The 17,630-nt window shown below is 36.3% G+C and overlaps 1 protein-coding gene across 1 annotated transcript in view; it reads right to left on the minus strand.

The window, feature by feature from the left end:
• LOC134790528 (alpha-tocopherol transfer protein) overlaps positions 1-11,646 on the minus strand; it is a 55,213-nt gene extending 43,567 nt beyond the window's left edge. The window contains exon 1 of the mRNA XM_063761351.1: positions 11,445-11,646. Coding sequence (XP_063617421.1) covers positions 11,445-11,535 — 91 coding nt within the window. The 5' untranslated portion in view covers positions 11,536-11,646. The remainder of the gene's footprint in view (positions 1-11,444) is intronic.
• Between the last annotated feature and the right edge of the window lie 5,984 nt (positions 11,647-17,630).

The raw sequence follows: 17,630 nt of genomic DNA on the forward strand, positions 1-17,630 counted from the left end.
AGGTTTTCATCGATTTTTGACAAGTTTTGAATCGTATCTCCTTTTTTTGCACTACGGATAGAATTATAAGACAAACGGTTTTCGGTTTTTCAATCTTTTATCTCCGGTTTTGTCCACCGGATTTTGAAGAAGAAGCTTCCATAAATATGGATAAATATAACAATTTTGGCATTATTTCGCTCCTAACAAAATAATAAACAACAAATTAAATAGTTAATCGATAAAAGTCAAACGAGAGGGCACAGTAGTAGTAAATACAGGTAGTCACGTTACACGTTAAACAAAACACGTTAAGTATGTGTGCTGCACTGATATGTATCCAGTAGCGAATTCCACAGCTGCAGCAGTGTGATAAGATAACCTAAAAATCTCTATTTTGATAGGAAGCGCGTTGAGTTTATAAACATGGCGTAATGTAAAAGCAAGAATGGTACAAGCCCATGACCTAGAACCGAGCGCGGCCGCGCCGCGCGGGAGCAACGCGCCGCCAAGCTGCCGCTGCCGCTGCCAACCATAGCAGGGTTGCAACAAGCGACTTTTGCAGAGCTTTTTAGATTGAGAAAAGACGTTAAATATTTGCACAGGATCTACGAACCTTTAAACACGTATGAATAGTAACGCTGTGTTTATGAACATATCTCACAGTCTTATGACTTGTTTTCCTGTGATTTTAAACTTTTTTCTCTCTACTCTACCTACCAAACCTTTCAGACCTTGACAGGACAGGTAACTTCACGATGTAGGTACTTGTACCTGTCAACATTGATTAGAGTTGCTATTTTTTTTCATTTTAACATACACCTACCTACCTAACAACTTTGTATGTTTTGTTTTTAATGAAAAATAAAACTAGCAAAAAATATGATTTTTTTTTATTTTGAAAACAACGCATTTCCGACAAGGCATTTGACAAGGACATAATTTGACATCTAACGTAACGTACGAGACTCAGAGACGGCTATTTTTTAATAGGTACCAGGTTTTACTTTACCTATAAGTAAGGTCAAATATAACAGTTTTGAATGATTCACGGTTAATTTCACTAGACTTATATATATATGTGTCTTTTTTGGAGCTCGATAATAATACAAAAGGTAATCACGGTTCCCGGTCACGGTTCGGTATCCCGGTCGATATAAGTCTAGGTAAAACAAAGATGATTAGTTATGCAAAAATATCTAAAATCACTAAATATTTTACCGAAATTTTTACTAAATGTTTAATAAACTTGCACATCGAAATGATTTTTGAAATATAACTTTAATAAAAGAAGAATCCCAATCATCACGGATATAACATATACATACTAATTGTCAAATTTAGAGGAACGCAACAAAAAGGTTTAATTACTGGATTACAGCACCTGAAGTAATTTCTAAATTAGCAATTAAACTTTTTTTGGCGTTCCTCTAAATTTGTCCATGAGTGTATACCTATCAAAACGTTGCTAAGTGTTGTCCAAGAAACTTCAATGTCAAGTGAATCCACTAGGACGGAACCTTTAGCAATACTATTTCTAGGTTTATATTTGGAACTTGAGTTTCTTTCTCTTTTAGTCGCGTTTCCAGTTTGAGCCTACTACTTTAAAAACATTCATTTTTTTTTCATTTAAATGATGTATATTAATTATAGCGTATCTATACACATACCAGTGGCGAAGCGTCCATAGAACTCGATTCCCATCGGCTTGTCTGATATTCAGGCTCTTGGGCCATTTTCTTTAAACTTATGAAGAAAAGGAAGGGCAACTTAGCTACGGCTTGCCTACGAACAATCTAGACGCGTCGCCACTGATACATACTATACTTACCTATACATTCCAATGCCGCTATTTTCTCTTGGACATCGGGACCGAAAAACACAAAAAAGTTGATCCACTAGTGGTCTACAATTTTATTAATGAGTGGCAGCCCTGGCTCTATCGCAATCCAATTAGAATGCGACGAACGACATCGAGATGAACTTGCAAATGTACATAAATATTAACAAAGACAAAAGATCATTCTGTGTTGTTGCTTTGGTACATGGCGTATAATTCATACATATGAGTTATAAATGTTATAATTTATTCACTATAGTACAGATCCAAAAAATAAGTTTGACTTTTAGAACTGTCTTCACGTGGTCGCTTCCTACTGCAACATTATTGTCAAACTTTTCATACAAGCAAATTCTAACGAACTAGATAGGTACAGTCACCTGCAATAATATGTTACTTTCGAAGAGTAACAATATGTGACACGATCTTATGGCTCTACAAATAAGATCGTGTCAGATATTTTTGCGGCCTTCGTTGTGTAACATATATTGCAGGTGAGTGTACTATGACGTTGACAGATGGTTTGGTGAAACCGATCCTTAATCAAAAATCTCCTTCGAGCCTTCGACACAGATTTTAAAAAGTTACGTAAAAGCTATTGGCTTGATAAGTTTCTTATGATAGTTATGATCTGTACATATGTTCAAGATTTATATGATGTAAGAATTAGTGACCACTTGACCAAACCTGATTTATAATATAAACTAACAGCGCGATTCGGGAAATGAATTAAGTGAACAAGCCTAGCGCGGTCTAATTTTCTGGCCTACCTGTGAAAATTAAAATGATTGATTATGTGAAGACAAACATTCTAAAATTTCTGAGAAAATATCCAGCCAGCTGAAGTCTTGACATGATTTTTTTTTCAAAAAGTTGGATTTTTTTTTTCATGTTTTAATGGTAATTAAATGAGCGAGGTAAGAATAAATAAATAAATAAATATTAGGGGACATCTTACACAGATCAACCTAGCCCCAAACTAAGCAAAGCTTGTACTATGAATGCTAGGCGATGATATACATACTTATATAGATAAATACATACTTATATACATAGAAAACACCCATGAGTCAGGAACAAATATTAGTGTTCATCACACAAATAAATGCCCTTACTGGGATTCGAACCCAGGCCCATCGGCTTCGCGGGCAGGGTCACTATCCACTAGGCCAGACCGGTCGTCTGGAATAATAACAGTTAATATAAACTGTTATAATGGTGATTTGCAATAAAAAATATTTAATTTAGTCGAATAATCAGAAAAATAAATGTAATGCTCATATTGAAAGCTACATAAATGAAATATGTCCTACTCTGAAATACAAGGTAATGAGAAGTAAAATATTGCGTAAGCCATTTTCATCGCGCGAGACGATTTTCTCTTCTACTACATTTTTAATTGGTAACCTTTTGTTATTATTTTCCATAGGGTAGCATTTGTAGTAATATTCATCTACTCTTCAAGTAAAGTGTTTTTGCACTCAGATCCCTATTTATACAGTCTGACGCACATAGCACTGTATAATGTAATAAGATTTCCATTTAATAGTCGGTTAGACTATGAGACAAAATGTAAGTCCCAGTTGCATCTTAGTATACCTATAAGTACAAATCTAAATCATATGAAAATTAAATAATGCATAATTTTACCAGATATTAAAATGTCCACTTTTACCAATCAAGCTAGTTGTAGAGGGGCATATTATAGAAAGAAATGGGTCATCATGTCATTTTTCATACATTGATTGTTGCTCTCAGCATCACTGGGTGAGCACATGTCTGGGCGTTCGCCAGCGCGGGTTGATGCACTGCAACACGTGGCATTATCAACAAATGCTTTTGTTTCAATGTATGTAACTGTTCCCTACGGTCCGATTGAAAGTGACCGGAATCGGAATGATTAACGTCACGATAAATGACGCAAGTAATTACGTTTATTTGTAAAGTAAAATTATTCAATCTTTTGGCGATCACAACAATCGTTTATAAATACATAAATACTTAGTGCCGTTTGTTAGTCACGTACCAAGGAACGTACCTATGCTTTCTATTAATTTATATTGTAATCCCTCTAAAACTGAGGTTTTATGGTTGTCCGGTAGACATTAGGTACATAATATCATTAATTTCTCCATTTAAGTTTTCAGGTTTTTTAACAATAACTATTAGGTAAATAAATAGAGTTATTAGAAGAGAGAGTATGGTATGAGTGCTTTTATAGTTCTGACCAAATGTTTAAGGACATTATTTTTCAATTATTTACTGTTTTTACATGAAGACTAAAATTTTCTAAGACTATCACGAGCCTTAGGAATTCAATTTTTAAATATACATACATATATGCAAGTCCATCGCATTTGTTTACATGTCTGCGGCAGCAGATAAATAAAACAAATGAGGTCGGACGGAACAAAGATAAGCGTGTCGCAAGCCGCGGGGGCGTACACCGTGTACGGTACACGCATGTTAATTGTTGCAAGGGGCCTTCACAAATAAACATCCTACCTATTAAAATTATAATGATATTATTTTGGTTGCATTCACTTGCCTTGCTTGCTGTAGAGAGCAGCAGCTTGTGTGCTAAAGTGACACTGCTATCATAATTTATTAGTACTATAGAACACAGATATTAGTATTGGTGTTCAATTTTCGTTTTTGAATACAGACCAAGACATGTTCTTGCTCAAAAGGTACAAAACAGTTTTTGCTAAACATTTTCAATTTAATAATTTCAGTAGCGAATCGTCGGTAATAGATATATAGTCAGGTAGGTCAGGTCATAAATCACAATAGGTTAGCAATAGATAATCCAATAAGATGAATCGTTTCAGCTTTGTGTTCACTTATTTTAATACCTCATTACCGCTTTCTGGAATTTAACTCCATCTATGAAGTTACACGTGTGTGACTCTAATATTTGACTATAATTTGACAATCATAACGTTTGTTAGAAGTTCCTTATCACATTTAGGTATATACAGACACGTTCGACATAATCAGAAATAACGTGCTCGACAATGGTGCTCGATTACAAAGTATAAAGAGATCAGTGTCTGATAGTGGCCCGGGAGATATGTCACGGTCGCCGAGACGTGAAGACGTGACCCCATTGACTTGACTGGCACTTGGCGCCGATGCGACTTGAGGAAAGTGAGGAAACTTACCTACCGCTATTAAATTTTAAATGCACTCTCCTTCAATAATTTCTGTTGAGTTGAGCTGAGAAAGTACGTTGAAGCGAGTGTAGCCCTAATAGACGCCTGAAATGCATTATTGACAAAATTCTTTGTTCAAAAATAATTCTAAACAGACCATGGTGACAAGGAGCTGGGGTTGATTGTAGAATAAGTGAGGATGGGTAGCGTTTTTTGCGACAGTAAGGTATGGAGGCTAAACGCGTGCAAGTTGTGCAACTGACATCTAGAACGTCGGTATGTCCTTAGAGTTTGTAAATGCTATATAAAAATACAACTTTTCGTCTACGTTGTTTTAGATTTCAAAGAAAAAGAAAAGAAAAGAGAACGTATATTTGTTTATAAATCAGTATCTGCATCTCTCTATCTTACTAAATATTGTTATTTGCCAAACAGCAAAAATGGTAAACATTTTATCCCTTTACTTTCGAAAGCGGCTATGCTTAACTAATATGAGTTGACCTTATAATGACATTATAACATGTCTTCTGTATGTTGGTTCGAAAGTCACGGTCGCCGCGGACGTGAGCGACCGACGTGCCACTTGCACCGAGTGCAGTTGAGAGGTCCCGGACTAATGAACGCTGTTGTCGCCCACGAATATAATGCTGGAAACTCGCGTGAAATGTAACAAGTAATTTAGGAAAAGTGATCTAATAAAAATACTTCAGAATTTCTTGAATAATATACATATTTAATCATTATTACAAGCTTGGATACGTATATTGTCAAAGGCAGTAAACACAGATGAACAAATATAAAGAAAAACGGACCCCATACACGTAGGTACTTATGGTATGCGTAATCAATGTAATCATTAATCATCTGCGGTAATGTGCAGCGTGAGTCAAAATGCAAATAGCCAGGACGTCCCTGCGCGCGCAGGCTCACCTCGCCGCTACTTCATTAACTATCCGATGTAAACATTTATCCAAAATTAGTATTTACATGACAGGTCAGCCTTTTAAGGGTACTTTACCTTGCACTATAGTTACCTTGTAGTTAACTATGTGCAGGTGGCCTTATGTATACCACTTTCTAAGAAATAAATTTCTCATTGACACATGGAAAGATACTCGGTGTAATTTCTTATAAGCAGTGATCGTACATTTTCCAGCATTTTTGGTGCAGCGGAGTGGAGAGCCAACGGGAGTGGTCATTTCTCCATACAAACGTACTCCTCGTTTTCCTCCGTGGTTTTTGAAGCTAGAGCAATGATTTTTTCAACACAGATTAAAATTGTCAATATCTGTGTTGGACCGTTTTGCTTTTTTTGATATTTTTGTTTTTTAAGGCGCTAGAGCCCTTCAAAAATGGCCAAAATGGCCTAATTGACTATGCCGCAATGAGAGGCGTGGCATTCAAAACTGATATCAATTAGCCAAAAAAGCAAAACGGCCCGACACAGATAATTTCATAATCATTTAGATTTCCAAATTTGGTTACGATTGGTTAAGTTTTGGAGGAGGAAACAGAGGAGTACGAAACCTCGATTTTTGAGATTTTTACGCAAGATTTTTCGCCTTGTCCTTATCGCACTACGCTTTAGGTGCCGCTTCCGTTAGCGAGACGGGTATATTTACCTAAAATATTTAAAACTCAGCTCCTGTTTCGTCTTAACGGAATTGGTATAAATAATTTCAACCCTAATGATTAATTAGCGTTAATTACGTTAATATTAACATTAATTTACCATTTCAGTTGAAATTATCTATACCAATTCCGTTAACACCACTCTGCTGCACCAAAAATGCTGGAAAATGTACGATCATTGCTTATAAGCTACCTATTTATTTTTTATTGTACCTATAAGATATATTTCAAAGCTATGAAAATTACGAGTGAGCAGACAAATAAACAAAATCGGATGATAAAGTGCTCTGGTGAACTGTTGATCCCGCGTATCACTGCGTTGCGCATCTTTATTACATGCATCGGTTGACATATTTTTAATGTAAACATTAAAACAACGATGATGTTCGAACCGATTTACATATATTATTATGTAACTTTTTTATATTCTTTGTATTGTTTTTTGTAATGAGTGCACACCTCATAAAGAGTATTTGTATAAACATTTTGTGTATGAAATTTGAATCTATGAGAAGTTAATTTATTCTTTTTTGCAAGCATGTATCAGCACACAATATTTTTGACTTTCGGACTGATTATTTCCGAAAGTGTTCACTAAATCAAATAACGCCGCCTTAGAAATGTAATTTTATAATTTTTTACTTTAGGAATACTATAGGCTAATTGTACTTATTTAGAGTAGATTCTGTGTCCTCTGTGGCGACGTGTCGTTAAACGAGTCACTCAAAAGTTTACATAATGGCCACGACCACTTTGTCAAGAGTGTAACGAAGAAGAAGAGAGAGTATAGATTCTACTCCGATTGATTTAATGACAGACTGTAAAATTATTAATAGTTCGGAAAAAGCTAACACGTCTAGAAATAGACCGTAATTCTTGATCGGTAGGCCAGCTGGTTTAGAGTCAAGATGGAAGACAAATAACCTCCGCTGGTAATAGTGCTTCACGTTTAAACTTTAAAATAGCATATTACTTACATTATTAGTAGTTTCTACCTATCGCGACCAAAACTTCGTGAGACTTTCAGTTGGTAGGTAATATCTAATCACATTAATCCCCCTTTAACATTGTTGAGTTCAAGTTGCGAAAGTAATCAGTACTTAATGATATTTGATGATCATTATCAATAGATCACGCTACTTCCTTTCATCATACTTAAGTGTCAAGTAATTGTCAATTGTCATTGTACACTGAATGCCCTTAACCATCCATTGTTTTTGTTTGAGCTTGCAGGAAAAATTGGTACAATTATATTTAATTATTTTGCTTTTGCGGTGATTATTTATGGAAACAAGAAGTATCAGAATAATTTAATTAGTACCTAAAATGCATGCTATGTGTATTGCACAGTGCACTATACATTAAAATACAATTGGTATATCTAGAGGTCAATTCTCAAAAGAAAAATTTACCTAAGTATTAGTTTAGTTTTTAGTATCTATTACTTTTAATTGAAATTATATTAGTAGTCGTTTGCCTTTACTCATGTATTAAGTTATGTAGCCCTTACTTCCAGTGATGCAATGCAACGTGCAATTTCAGACTTAAAATTATTGTATAAGTATGTACATAGGTATACATAAATGATAACAATTATTTATGTACTTATACGAGAATCTGTTGTCTTACGCGATATATTTCATTACTTACCTATTTGCGAAATAATTTCACAATAATGTACGTCATTGTTTCATATTAGAAAATGTCGGAAAATCACAGAACAATCGCGTGAGTTCCGAGTCAACAATGCAGTTGAATCACTGTATTTGCAATACCACAAAAGCACTGTAACGGCATACGAACTTGACAAACGGTTCTAGTAGATCTCTGACACTGGGTAAGTACCTATCTATATGGGTAGTGTAGGGTAGTAGAGTCTATCGATGATGATCAGGACGTCTGTTCTATCACAACACAAGGTTGCTATTTAGGTAAAGCCAATTATTGTAAGTTAAATTGAAACCAATTTCGGGCGCCTGATTAAGCTAAAATTTGGAAAGCTGTGTACGGATTGCGCGTACATTGGCACGCGTAGTCGGTTACGCGTGTCTTAGAACACCATGTCCGTACTTGATGGTGTTCCAGGACACGCGTAACCGACTACGCGTGCCAATGTACGCGCAATCCGTACACAGCTGTAGACTTCCGTAATTTAGATGATATTGATAAAGCAATAATTTGACAATCCGGTTTGATCTGGTGATGTAGTTAGAAAGTCACATGAGGAACTCCTCAACGACAAAGAAGGCAACCATGAGTTTGGGCTCATTAAAATAATCTCAAGCATGATTTGTTAGACATGCAAAATAAACACAAGGTACGGCCAGCAATTAAGGGGCTATGTATCATGAACTTTTTTTACAGTTATATTAGATAGGTAAGTATGTACAAGTAAAATATGTGAACTTGTGAAAGTTAGTAGGTTAGGATAGTTAGTAGTAGTATTATTGAATCTTAAATATATTTATTGAGGGCTTGTGATACACCGAAGTAGAACGACGATAATGTTCAACAAGATATCACAACATGGTTATCGAATATTTTCGTAATCTTGTATTTAATCTATGCACATGCAGACACATGCTTAAGTGATACAACTGATAAAGAACTAAAAACTGATTCATTTTGAAATCAAAGAAAATTTTAGTGACATGGCAATTATTTAAGACTTTTATTAATAATTATGGCAATTACGTATAGGTGTGGTGTAGCGAAACGTTCTTAAATTGTGCTCAAGAACTTTGTCCTTTTCTCGCCTATTGTTTGTTTGTATTTAATAAACATACCCGACTTTAAAAGATATACTTGTATTTAAAAAGTAGGTACAATTAACAAACGTCGCAAATACATTATCAAAATAATAAACGAATTTGGAGCGCTTACGCGCGCATGATGTATATTCAAGTTGTTTAATGCCTAGTGTCTTGTAACCCTTTGCGAAGGGGTCACAGTGTTTGCTGTATTTACATTAATTACCACAAGTTAACGCACGAAAATGTACATTGCTCTAAGTTCAGGCATGATTTCACAATGTTTATTTGACTTATCGAAGGCCAGAGAAAATATTCAATACCTATATAAAATGGGGGACTCGTACCTAAATTTTTCTACCAATAAGTAATTTCCTTCCGATAGTATAAAAAACCGGCCAAGTGGGAGTCGGATTCGCACACGAAGGGTTCCGTACCATTATCTATAAAACGGTCACCCATCCAAGTACTGACCCCGTCCGACGTTGCTTAACTTCGGTCAAAAATCACGTTTGTTGTATGGGAGCCCCACTTAAATCTTTATTTTATTCTGTTTTTAGTATTTGTTGTTATAGCGGCAACAGAAATACATCATCTGTGAAAACTTCAGCTGTCTAGCTATCACAGATCACGAGATACAGCCTGGTGACAGACGGTCGGACGGACGGACGGACAGCGGAGTCTTAGTAATAGGGTCCCGTTTTACCCTTTGGGTACGGAACCCTAAAAAGATATGAACTATAATTAAATTGTCAATGGATGATTTGCATTTAAAAAAAGATCTAGTTAAGAACTGCAATTAACCTTAATTTAATTGACTCCGTTGTGTTACGAAAATTTGTGAATTTTTATGCAAGTGACATGGTAAAGTTGTAATATTTAATTGTGTATGAAGTAAATACAATAAATACTCTTTACTGCACACCTCACACCGCATACAATACTATACAATTTATGTTAGGTTATTATAGTTATAGTGGAATCAATTAAATGCACAATGGTTTCAACTAAGTATATAAAAATTGTTTGCGATTCACCCATTCACTGTATTCCTGCTTATGAATGGTTTTAGAAAGCTTTGTTTTATACAATATCCCCCAAATCGTGAGAACATCGATACTATAACGAATTACGGAAAATTGCGATCAATTGCCCACTTCCTCCCAATCATTATATAAAATCATCTCATGGGTAGCTATTTGAATGAAATAAATGGCTCCCAAAGGAGAGTAAAAAAGAATTGAAAGGAAAAATCTCTGACTAAAATTTGATGTGAAAATTTGAATTGAAAGTGTTAGTACGCACTTAAGTTACTTTCTGTAGCCTTACCACGACTGCCTTAGCAGTGTTAAACTGGCATATTCGCTAACGTCTGCCTAACTTCCGAGCGAGATGCATAGATAGTAAGTTAGGCACACCCTAGCGAGTATGTCAGTGTCAAACTGGTGGTAGCTGTAGTAATCTCGTAGTAAACATCTTAAAGGCATCTAGGCGAGGGAAATCTCGGTACTTTATATAGATCTAGGCTTATATTATTAGATGAATATCAAAATCGACTGCATCTCAGTTTTGTCTTGTTACGAACGAATAGGCATAAAATAGTTAGGTACGTGAATCTTTTGAGGCCTATTTGCATGTTCTCATGATTATTTTAATTATTAATTCATATTCATACTGAAAACATTTTTAACGTTCGTCTTGTAGAAAGAGTAACGCAGCAGTTAAAATTTTTAGTTACTTAGTTTTACACCGTAAAGGTATTTGTTTATTTACATATCTATTTGATTCATTTCCCTAAACCTTCTCATTTAGTTCTAATTATATATTTAGGTACTTAGATAATTTGGGTAACAATACAATAATATCTAACATGATGGTAATAGAAATTTACTTTTTCTACCATGTTATAATAAACTTACCAAAAAAATTGTAGGTACTATATGTATTTCAAACATCACTTAAATCGTACTATATGTATCTTTGAACTTACCAGATTGATGCGGTAAATATTTTGCGAATTATTACCGAGTGAAAGTACAACCGATGTACCAAGCAAGTGATCTAATTTGTCAACTAAAACAAACTTACGCTCCGGCGTGACTTCGCGGTAGATGACTCTGGACACGGGCTCTATTCCTTCCGGCATCTTGCTCACTAATTTCTTCCCTTCAACTTTCATGTGACAAGTGTAAAGTTTATACGACGTGTTTCAGTTGTAAAGTAGTATCATGCTTTCCCTGCCGGGGTGAGGGCGAGCGGCGCGGCGTGCTGTTGGATCGAGACTGGTGCCGCCTGCGCTTCGCCGCACATTTCTCCGGTCACTGATTGTTGTTAAATATATGTAGTCCGATCAATTACGAGATTATCTCTGCAGTGTCTATAAGATTTTATGGGTACTACGAGTAGATAGAGTAAGTTTATAATCAGTAAATATTTAGACCCGTCTTTAATATTTGCTATTTTCAAAATTAGATGATGTTATATATAGAGCCAACAGTAAAACTATAATTATTACACTTAATATAATGACAGATATAGGGATAATATACAGAATTTTATTAGTTAAGTATAATTTTATATGAAACGTCTTGACGGCAATGTCATGACATTGTCTTAAATTTTCTGTAATATAATATAGATAGAGGTAGGTACATTAATTATCAGTGAAAAGGCCTCGTTGAGTGGAGTAGCTCTAGATATAGGCAGACAGACAGACGTGTCACTGTCAGTGCGGTTATCAGGGTTTAATGGCATACAACGTAACACACTGTTGCGGCTGGTTTTGTCGATGCCTTCCGATCAAGCAATTAATTTTCAATCGATTTTGATAAATTGAGTTTGAGTGGATATATTTATTATGTATACAGATCAATAGCAGCGTTGCCATTGTTATTGAAGTAACTAGCTACTACCTTGAATTTTTTAAATTTGTATAGATATTTTTTATCATCACATTAGTGGATTATCCGATTACTTACCTACGTTATTTATTTACTTACTTCATATTTTATATTCGAAGCGTGTTCTCGTACATACAATCTAAAATAACCAGACACACACGCGCGTAAACACACACATCATAGTTTCACATTTTTATATGTTTCTTTAATTTTAATTTTAATATTGTTGATATTGTAATATAAAATGTCTAACTTGTAACATTACCTACGCTTGTTATCGGGAAGGAACTGGCTCTTGAGACACAGGGAAACCTACTTTGAGAGCCAGGACAGGAACCAATGTTATCTAACAACTCAAAGTTGCAATAAAGATTATTATATTTTTTAAAGGGGCTGGAGAAAGTATGTAACCGGAACGATTTCAGTACCTACTTAGTTAAGGGACTTGAAACTTCGTAGGAGGAAAACATCACAATATTAAAAAGCTAGAAAAGTAATTTCAATGCTTTTGAAAATTCATCCCCTAATAGGGTTAACATAGAGTTGAAAGTTTGTATCTGGAACTAACATATTTTTGAGGGACTTGAAACTTCGGAGAAAGACACATTGTTAGAAAAAAAAGAAAAGTAAGTAATGTCAGTATTATTGAAAATTCATCTTCTAACTCCTTAGCGCCACTTGCACCATCCCACTAACCCGGGGTTAAGCGGTTAAACCGTTAACCCAGCGTTAAATTGTACTGGTAACCATGGTAACTCCAGTTAACCGGTTAATCTCGGGTTAGTGAGATGGTGCAAGTGTCCCTAAGATAGTATTAGGTGTTACATATGAAGGATTTATAGAAGTCAAAGAAGAGTCACCCGAAAAGATATTTAAAATTCTATTAAGAAATAGTTTACTGAATTTTTTTTTTCAAAAAGTATGTACCTATTAGCAAAAAGTGAGTAATGAAATCACTGACTGTGACTAGTCATTTTAGATTGACATTCGAATTATAATGAGTACTTTAAAATTAACTATCATATGGCATTATTCAGAGAGTCCGAGGGTTATAACCGCGAAAATACAAAGTTCGCAAATTGTGGGCATCTTTCTCTGTCACTCTAATTACACCTTCACTGGAGTAAAAGAGAAAGATCCCCGCAATTCGTCGTCGCCGCACACGAATTCGTCGCTCCGCATGCCGCAATGAAATGCGGCGGCAGTGTGATAATCGCCTTAGAGGTCGCGTCGTCCTAATACTTGTAATACAACGCGAGTTCGCAAATTCATATGAACGCGCGATCAAACATATTGAACTCGAATAGAGTTACCTTGACCAAGATACTTTTCTTGGTATAACTCTAGGTGTCTTAATTGACAATCGCCTGAACTTGCGTGGACGACCCCTTGCGACTACCTTGGGGATCACGTTAGACCGGGCCGTGTCCGGGCCGGAGCTTCCGGGGCATCGTTTTCTATGGAAAGCATCACGTGATCCCCTGTCATGTCATAGAAAAGTAAGCGCCGGAAGCTCCGACCCGGCACGGCCCGGTCTAACGTGAGTCATCCTTTATGCGAAAATCATATTAATACATAATAAAATCATTACATATATGTATGTATTCGTTTTTATGCATTTTTTATGGACTGCAATACGTGAATAACTTTTCAATTTTCATCTTTATTTTCTGTATAATTTTAAAAAAGTTAGCTATTTTATGATAGTTTGATTGTAGGTAAAGTCAGACCGAGAAAAAACTGCAGCAATTTTGATAGCCCACGCAGTGAAAGTGTCATTTTAAACGTCAAACTTCTATGAAATTATGACGTGTAAATAACACTTGCACTGCGTGGGCTATCACAATCGCTGCAGACTTTTCTTGGTCAAACTATAGTAATATTAAACTTGTGTGCAAAATTGGGATATTATTGGTCTAATAAAAGGTGTAATGTAATATACGAGAGAATGGGGGTTCTGGATCATTTTCTTAGCAGTTGGGTTTGTCGGTTATCAAAATTCAAATGTATGGAGTTTCTATGGGAGAGGAAACTTGATAACAGAAACGATCGAACAAACAAACACAAACTCGTTACGTATTCGAAATAATTTTAGATTTAAATTTTAGATTACAAATGAAGTTAAAGTGACGTCACAGAGTATGTGTCTCTGGCCCTGGCCTCCTCTTGTCACAACATGCCTAATTTTCTGATCCCTTCTCATCTACGAAACGTGTGATGTAATTAATGGATGACCCGAATGTGATATCTACAACCTATGTTCAAAACTCTATGACCAATAGATAAAACAAATTGAAAACAAAAACAAACTACCAATATACGTCAATCTGTAATTCTGTACCCGCGAGTAGCTTTTGTCTTTAAAACAAAGATGACACGGTCGTTTAGGTTCGTGATGCATCATCGAACTACAGTCATCCCGACCGCAATCTCGCTTCCGGTGTGACGTTTGTATAAACAATAGAAACCTTCGAGCAACACCGGCTTCCGACACATCGGAAGGGAGGGGCCCAAGCGATATCTCACCGTGCAAATCTTTCTGCCATTTTTCGCGAGGGGAAAGGTGCACACAGTCGCACTTCTCACAAACTTACATACAAAATCCAATCTGTAATGACGACACAAATACATAGAAAATGACACACGTCAAAGACAAATCTTGCAAACCTGTATCTCTTTTTGTGTACGGACGAGTGACAAGTGTCACAACACGCACACTAACACATTTTCATTGAAGTATGTTATTGTATTCTGAGAGATGAGAAGTCGGATTTGTCGCTCGACCGATCCGCAATTTGTACTGAGCGAGCAAAATCGATAAATCCAACAATTACATGAGACTAAAATATAATAATTGTGTTTGAATGTAATTAAACGTATGATATGTAAAAAAAAATATTACATGTGAAATGTAACACTTTCTTTTTGTAAATTTGATGTCCCCGACCTCTTTTTGTAACAAAAAACCGAGCAAACAGGCATTTTTGTGCAGCAGTGTTCACGCGCGCGTCTGGACTCGGTCTAGTGAAAAATCCAAGTGCAACTAGTTTTATTACCCGCGCTAGATTAGATTGACGCGCTAATCTTGTACCTCGGCAGAGGGGAAATAGTGCGAATGCCGCCTCCCTTCCGTGTTGCTCGAAGATAGAAACGGATCGTTCGCCGCATGAAAACAATGTCGGTTGCCTGGCAACATCATATTTTGCATTCGGCGTCTGACCTGGAGCACGATGCATGCATGAGTTTCGTTCGATACCTCCCTTATTAAGGGAGGTATGAGAGGCTGTGTCCGCCTTCCGGCTGCGACGGCTGTTGCGGGTCGCTCTCCACCGCGTGGGGAGGTGTCTTCGTCATTTTGAGGACGATAGTATATATAGCTGGTGTAGGCCGTGTAGGTCGCTACCGATCGTTACCCAACCCCACGACCCCTAGACTGGTGATACAGTTTGAGCGGGGCCAGGTTTCGGGGCCGCGGTGAATAGTTTAACTGGCGTTTGCGGCGTGATGTATCCGAGTGTGTGGTTGTGTTTGCTTGGCTCCGTAGTGTAGCAGAGATCGGGGCAAGTCCCGAGCCCACCTGTCCGGTGGTCTGGTGGGGTGGTGTGGCGCGATGTTCTGGAGCCTCGAGCATGATTCAGACTTGTTACGGTTTTGATCTTATTTTGATGCGACCTTCACGCTGATTGACGTCTCATCTGACGCCTTGCGTGAGATGCGCGCCAATCACCAAGACGATCGTCAAGGCCGTATCAAAACCACAATCAGTTGTTACATCTGAATCGGCCTCCTGATGAACTACCAAGTGTAAGTAGTTATCCGTATGCGCCGATAATTTTCGTACAGAAAGAAAGTCGGTTAAAATTGTACTCTTTTTGGACTCGATTAGATTTACATACAAGTCGATTTCCGCCTATTTCTAAAAAATCAGCTCCAGTGCCTTTGACGCTACACAAAACAAATATACCGACTGCTATGAAGGCACATAACAAACATATAATTAAGTACTTCCTGGAGTTGGATAGAAAATAGAAAAAATATGGGTTATAAATCAGTTAGACTAAATAATTGAACAAAGAAGCCATAAAATAATACAAGTAATGTGACCATTTGTAGTAACAACAAATAAATACCTTTGAATTCCTCATTTGTATATAACTTTATTGAATGTTGCACATAGTGCCTTGATGTTTAAAAAAACAAAAATAAGACGAATGAAGTAGTTCAAAATATTGTACTTGGCTGCAAATTCATCAGGAGTACCTACAGAAGTAGTTGTAACTGTAAGGCGACATATGTTTTGTACTAATTTGGATTGCCAAGCAATGGCAATATACAGTGCCATCGCCCATCATTTCAGCTGAAATTTTTGTAACAGTAATTTACACTACTTTGTGCGTTTTTGTGTTTCTTTGTCTAGGTTATGTTTACTGTTATACACAATGATTGTAAATATACATGTAATTTTCCTACAAAATGAAGTGTTAGTGAACTACTGACATCTAGCGTCGAGTAGAAAAACTGTTTAGTAACTCTGTCTTGTATTTGGTATTGCGCTCAGTAAAATTCTCGACTAACGCTGATAGTGTAACGGTCTACCGATAGAGACCACTATCAGGTGAAAATATTTATAGGTCTATACATGGTCGCAGTGTTTTTCAGTCGCTTCTTTCGGAGGGGTTAGCCATAATAAAAAAATAAAAACAATATAATTTTCACCACACCAGCTCGGAAAGGCTCTCTGGGTTGTTCAAAAAATGATGAGGAAATTGTAATTTACTTTTAAATTATAATTTTGAATGATAAATTAATTTGTGTGGCAAAACAAGATTCCACTTTTCGGACGAAAAATGTTGGCATCTTATTGTTGGTTGGTTGGTGTTGGTGGTTGGTTTATGTTGCCACTTTCTCCGGTATCAATATTAGCACGAGCGGTTAAAAAACAACTTTACCCCCGTGTAAAACAAATGACTATTAAATCTAAAAGAGAAAATGTCGCGGTGTGTCGCGGTCGCTAAAAATGACCTAAAAATGTAAATATAGGTAAGTATCACTTTACTTAAGGGGCTACCCCACGCCAATGACCTTCGATCTGAATCCCTTAGTTTTCTAATGTTTTTTGTAGCTTATTATATTAACAGCAACGGTTTTAAGCAATATAGTATCCCATATTTACTTCAAAGTTCATTGTCTTAGAGATATTTGGCATCAAAGTTGAACAATTTTAGGCTAAAAAACTGGTTTTCTGGGCATAACTTTTGTGTTAGTTAGTTTAAAATTAAAACCCTGGACACCTTTTTCGAGACGTCAAAGACGAATCCAAATATATAGATTTCGTACATGTAAGATCCTTCACTGCAAACTACATAGATACGAA

The sequence above is a fragment of the Cydia splendana genome, chromosome 5, assembly GCF_910591565.1.
Source record: "Cydia splendana chromosome 5, ilCydSple1.2, whole genome shotgun sequence".
Classification (NCBI taxonomy): Eukaryota; Metazoa; Arthropoda; class Insecta; order Lepidoptera; family Tortricidae; genus Cydia; species Cydia splendana.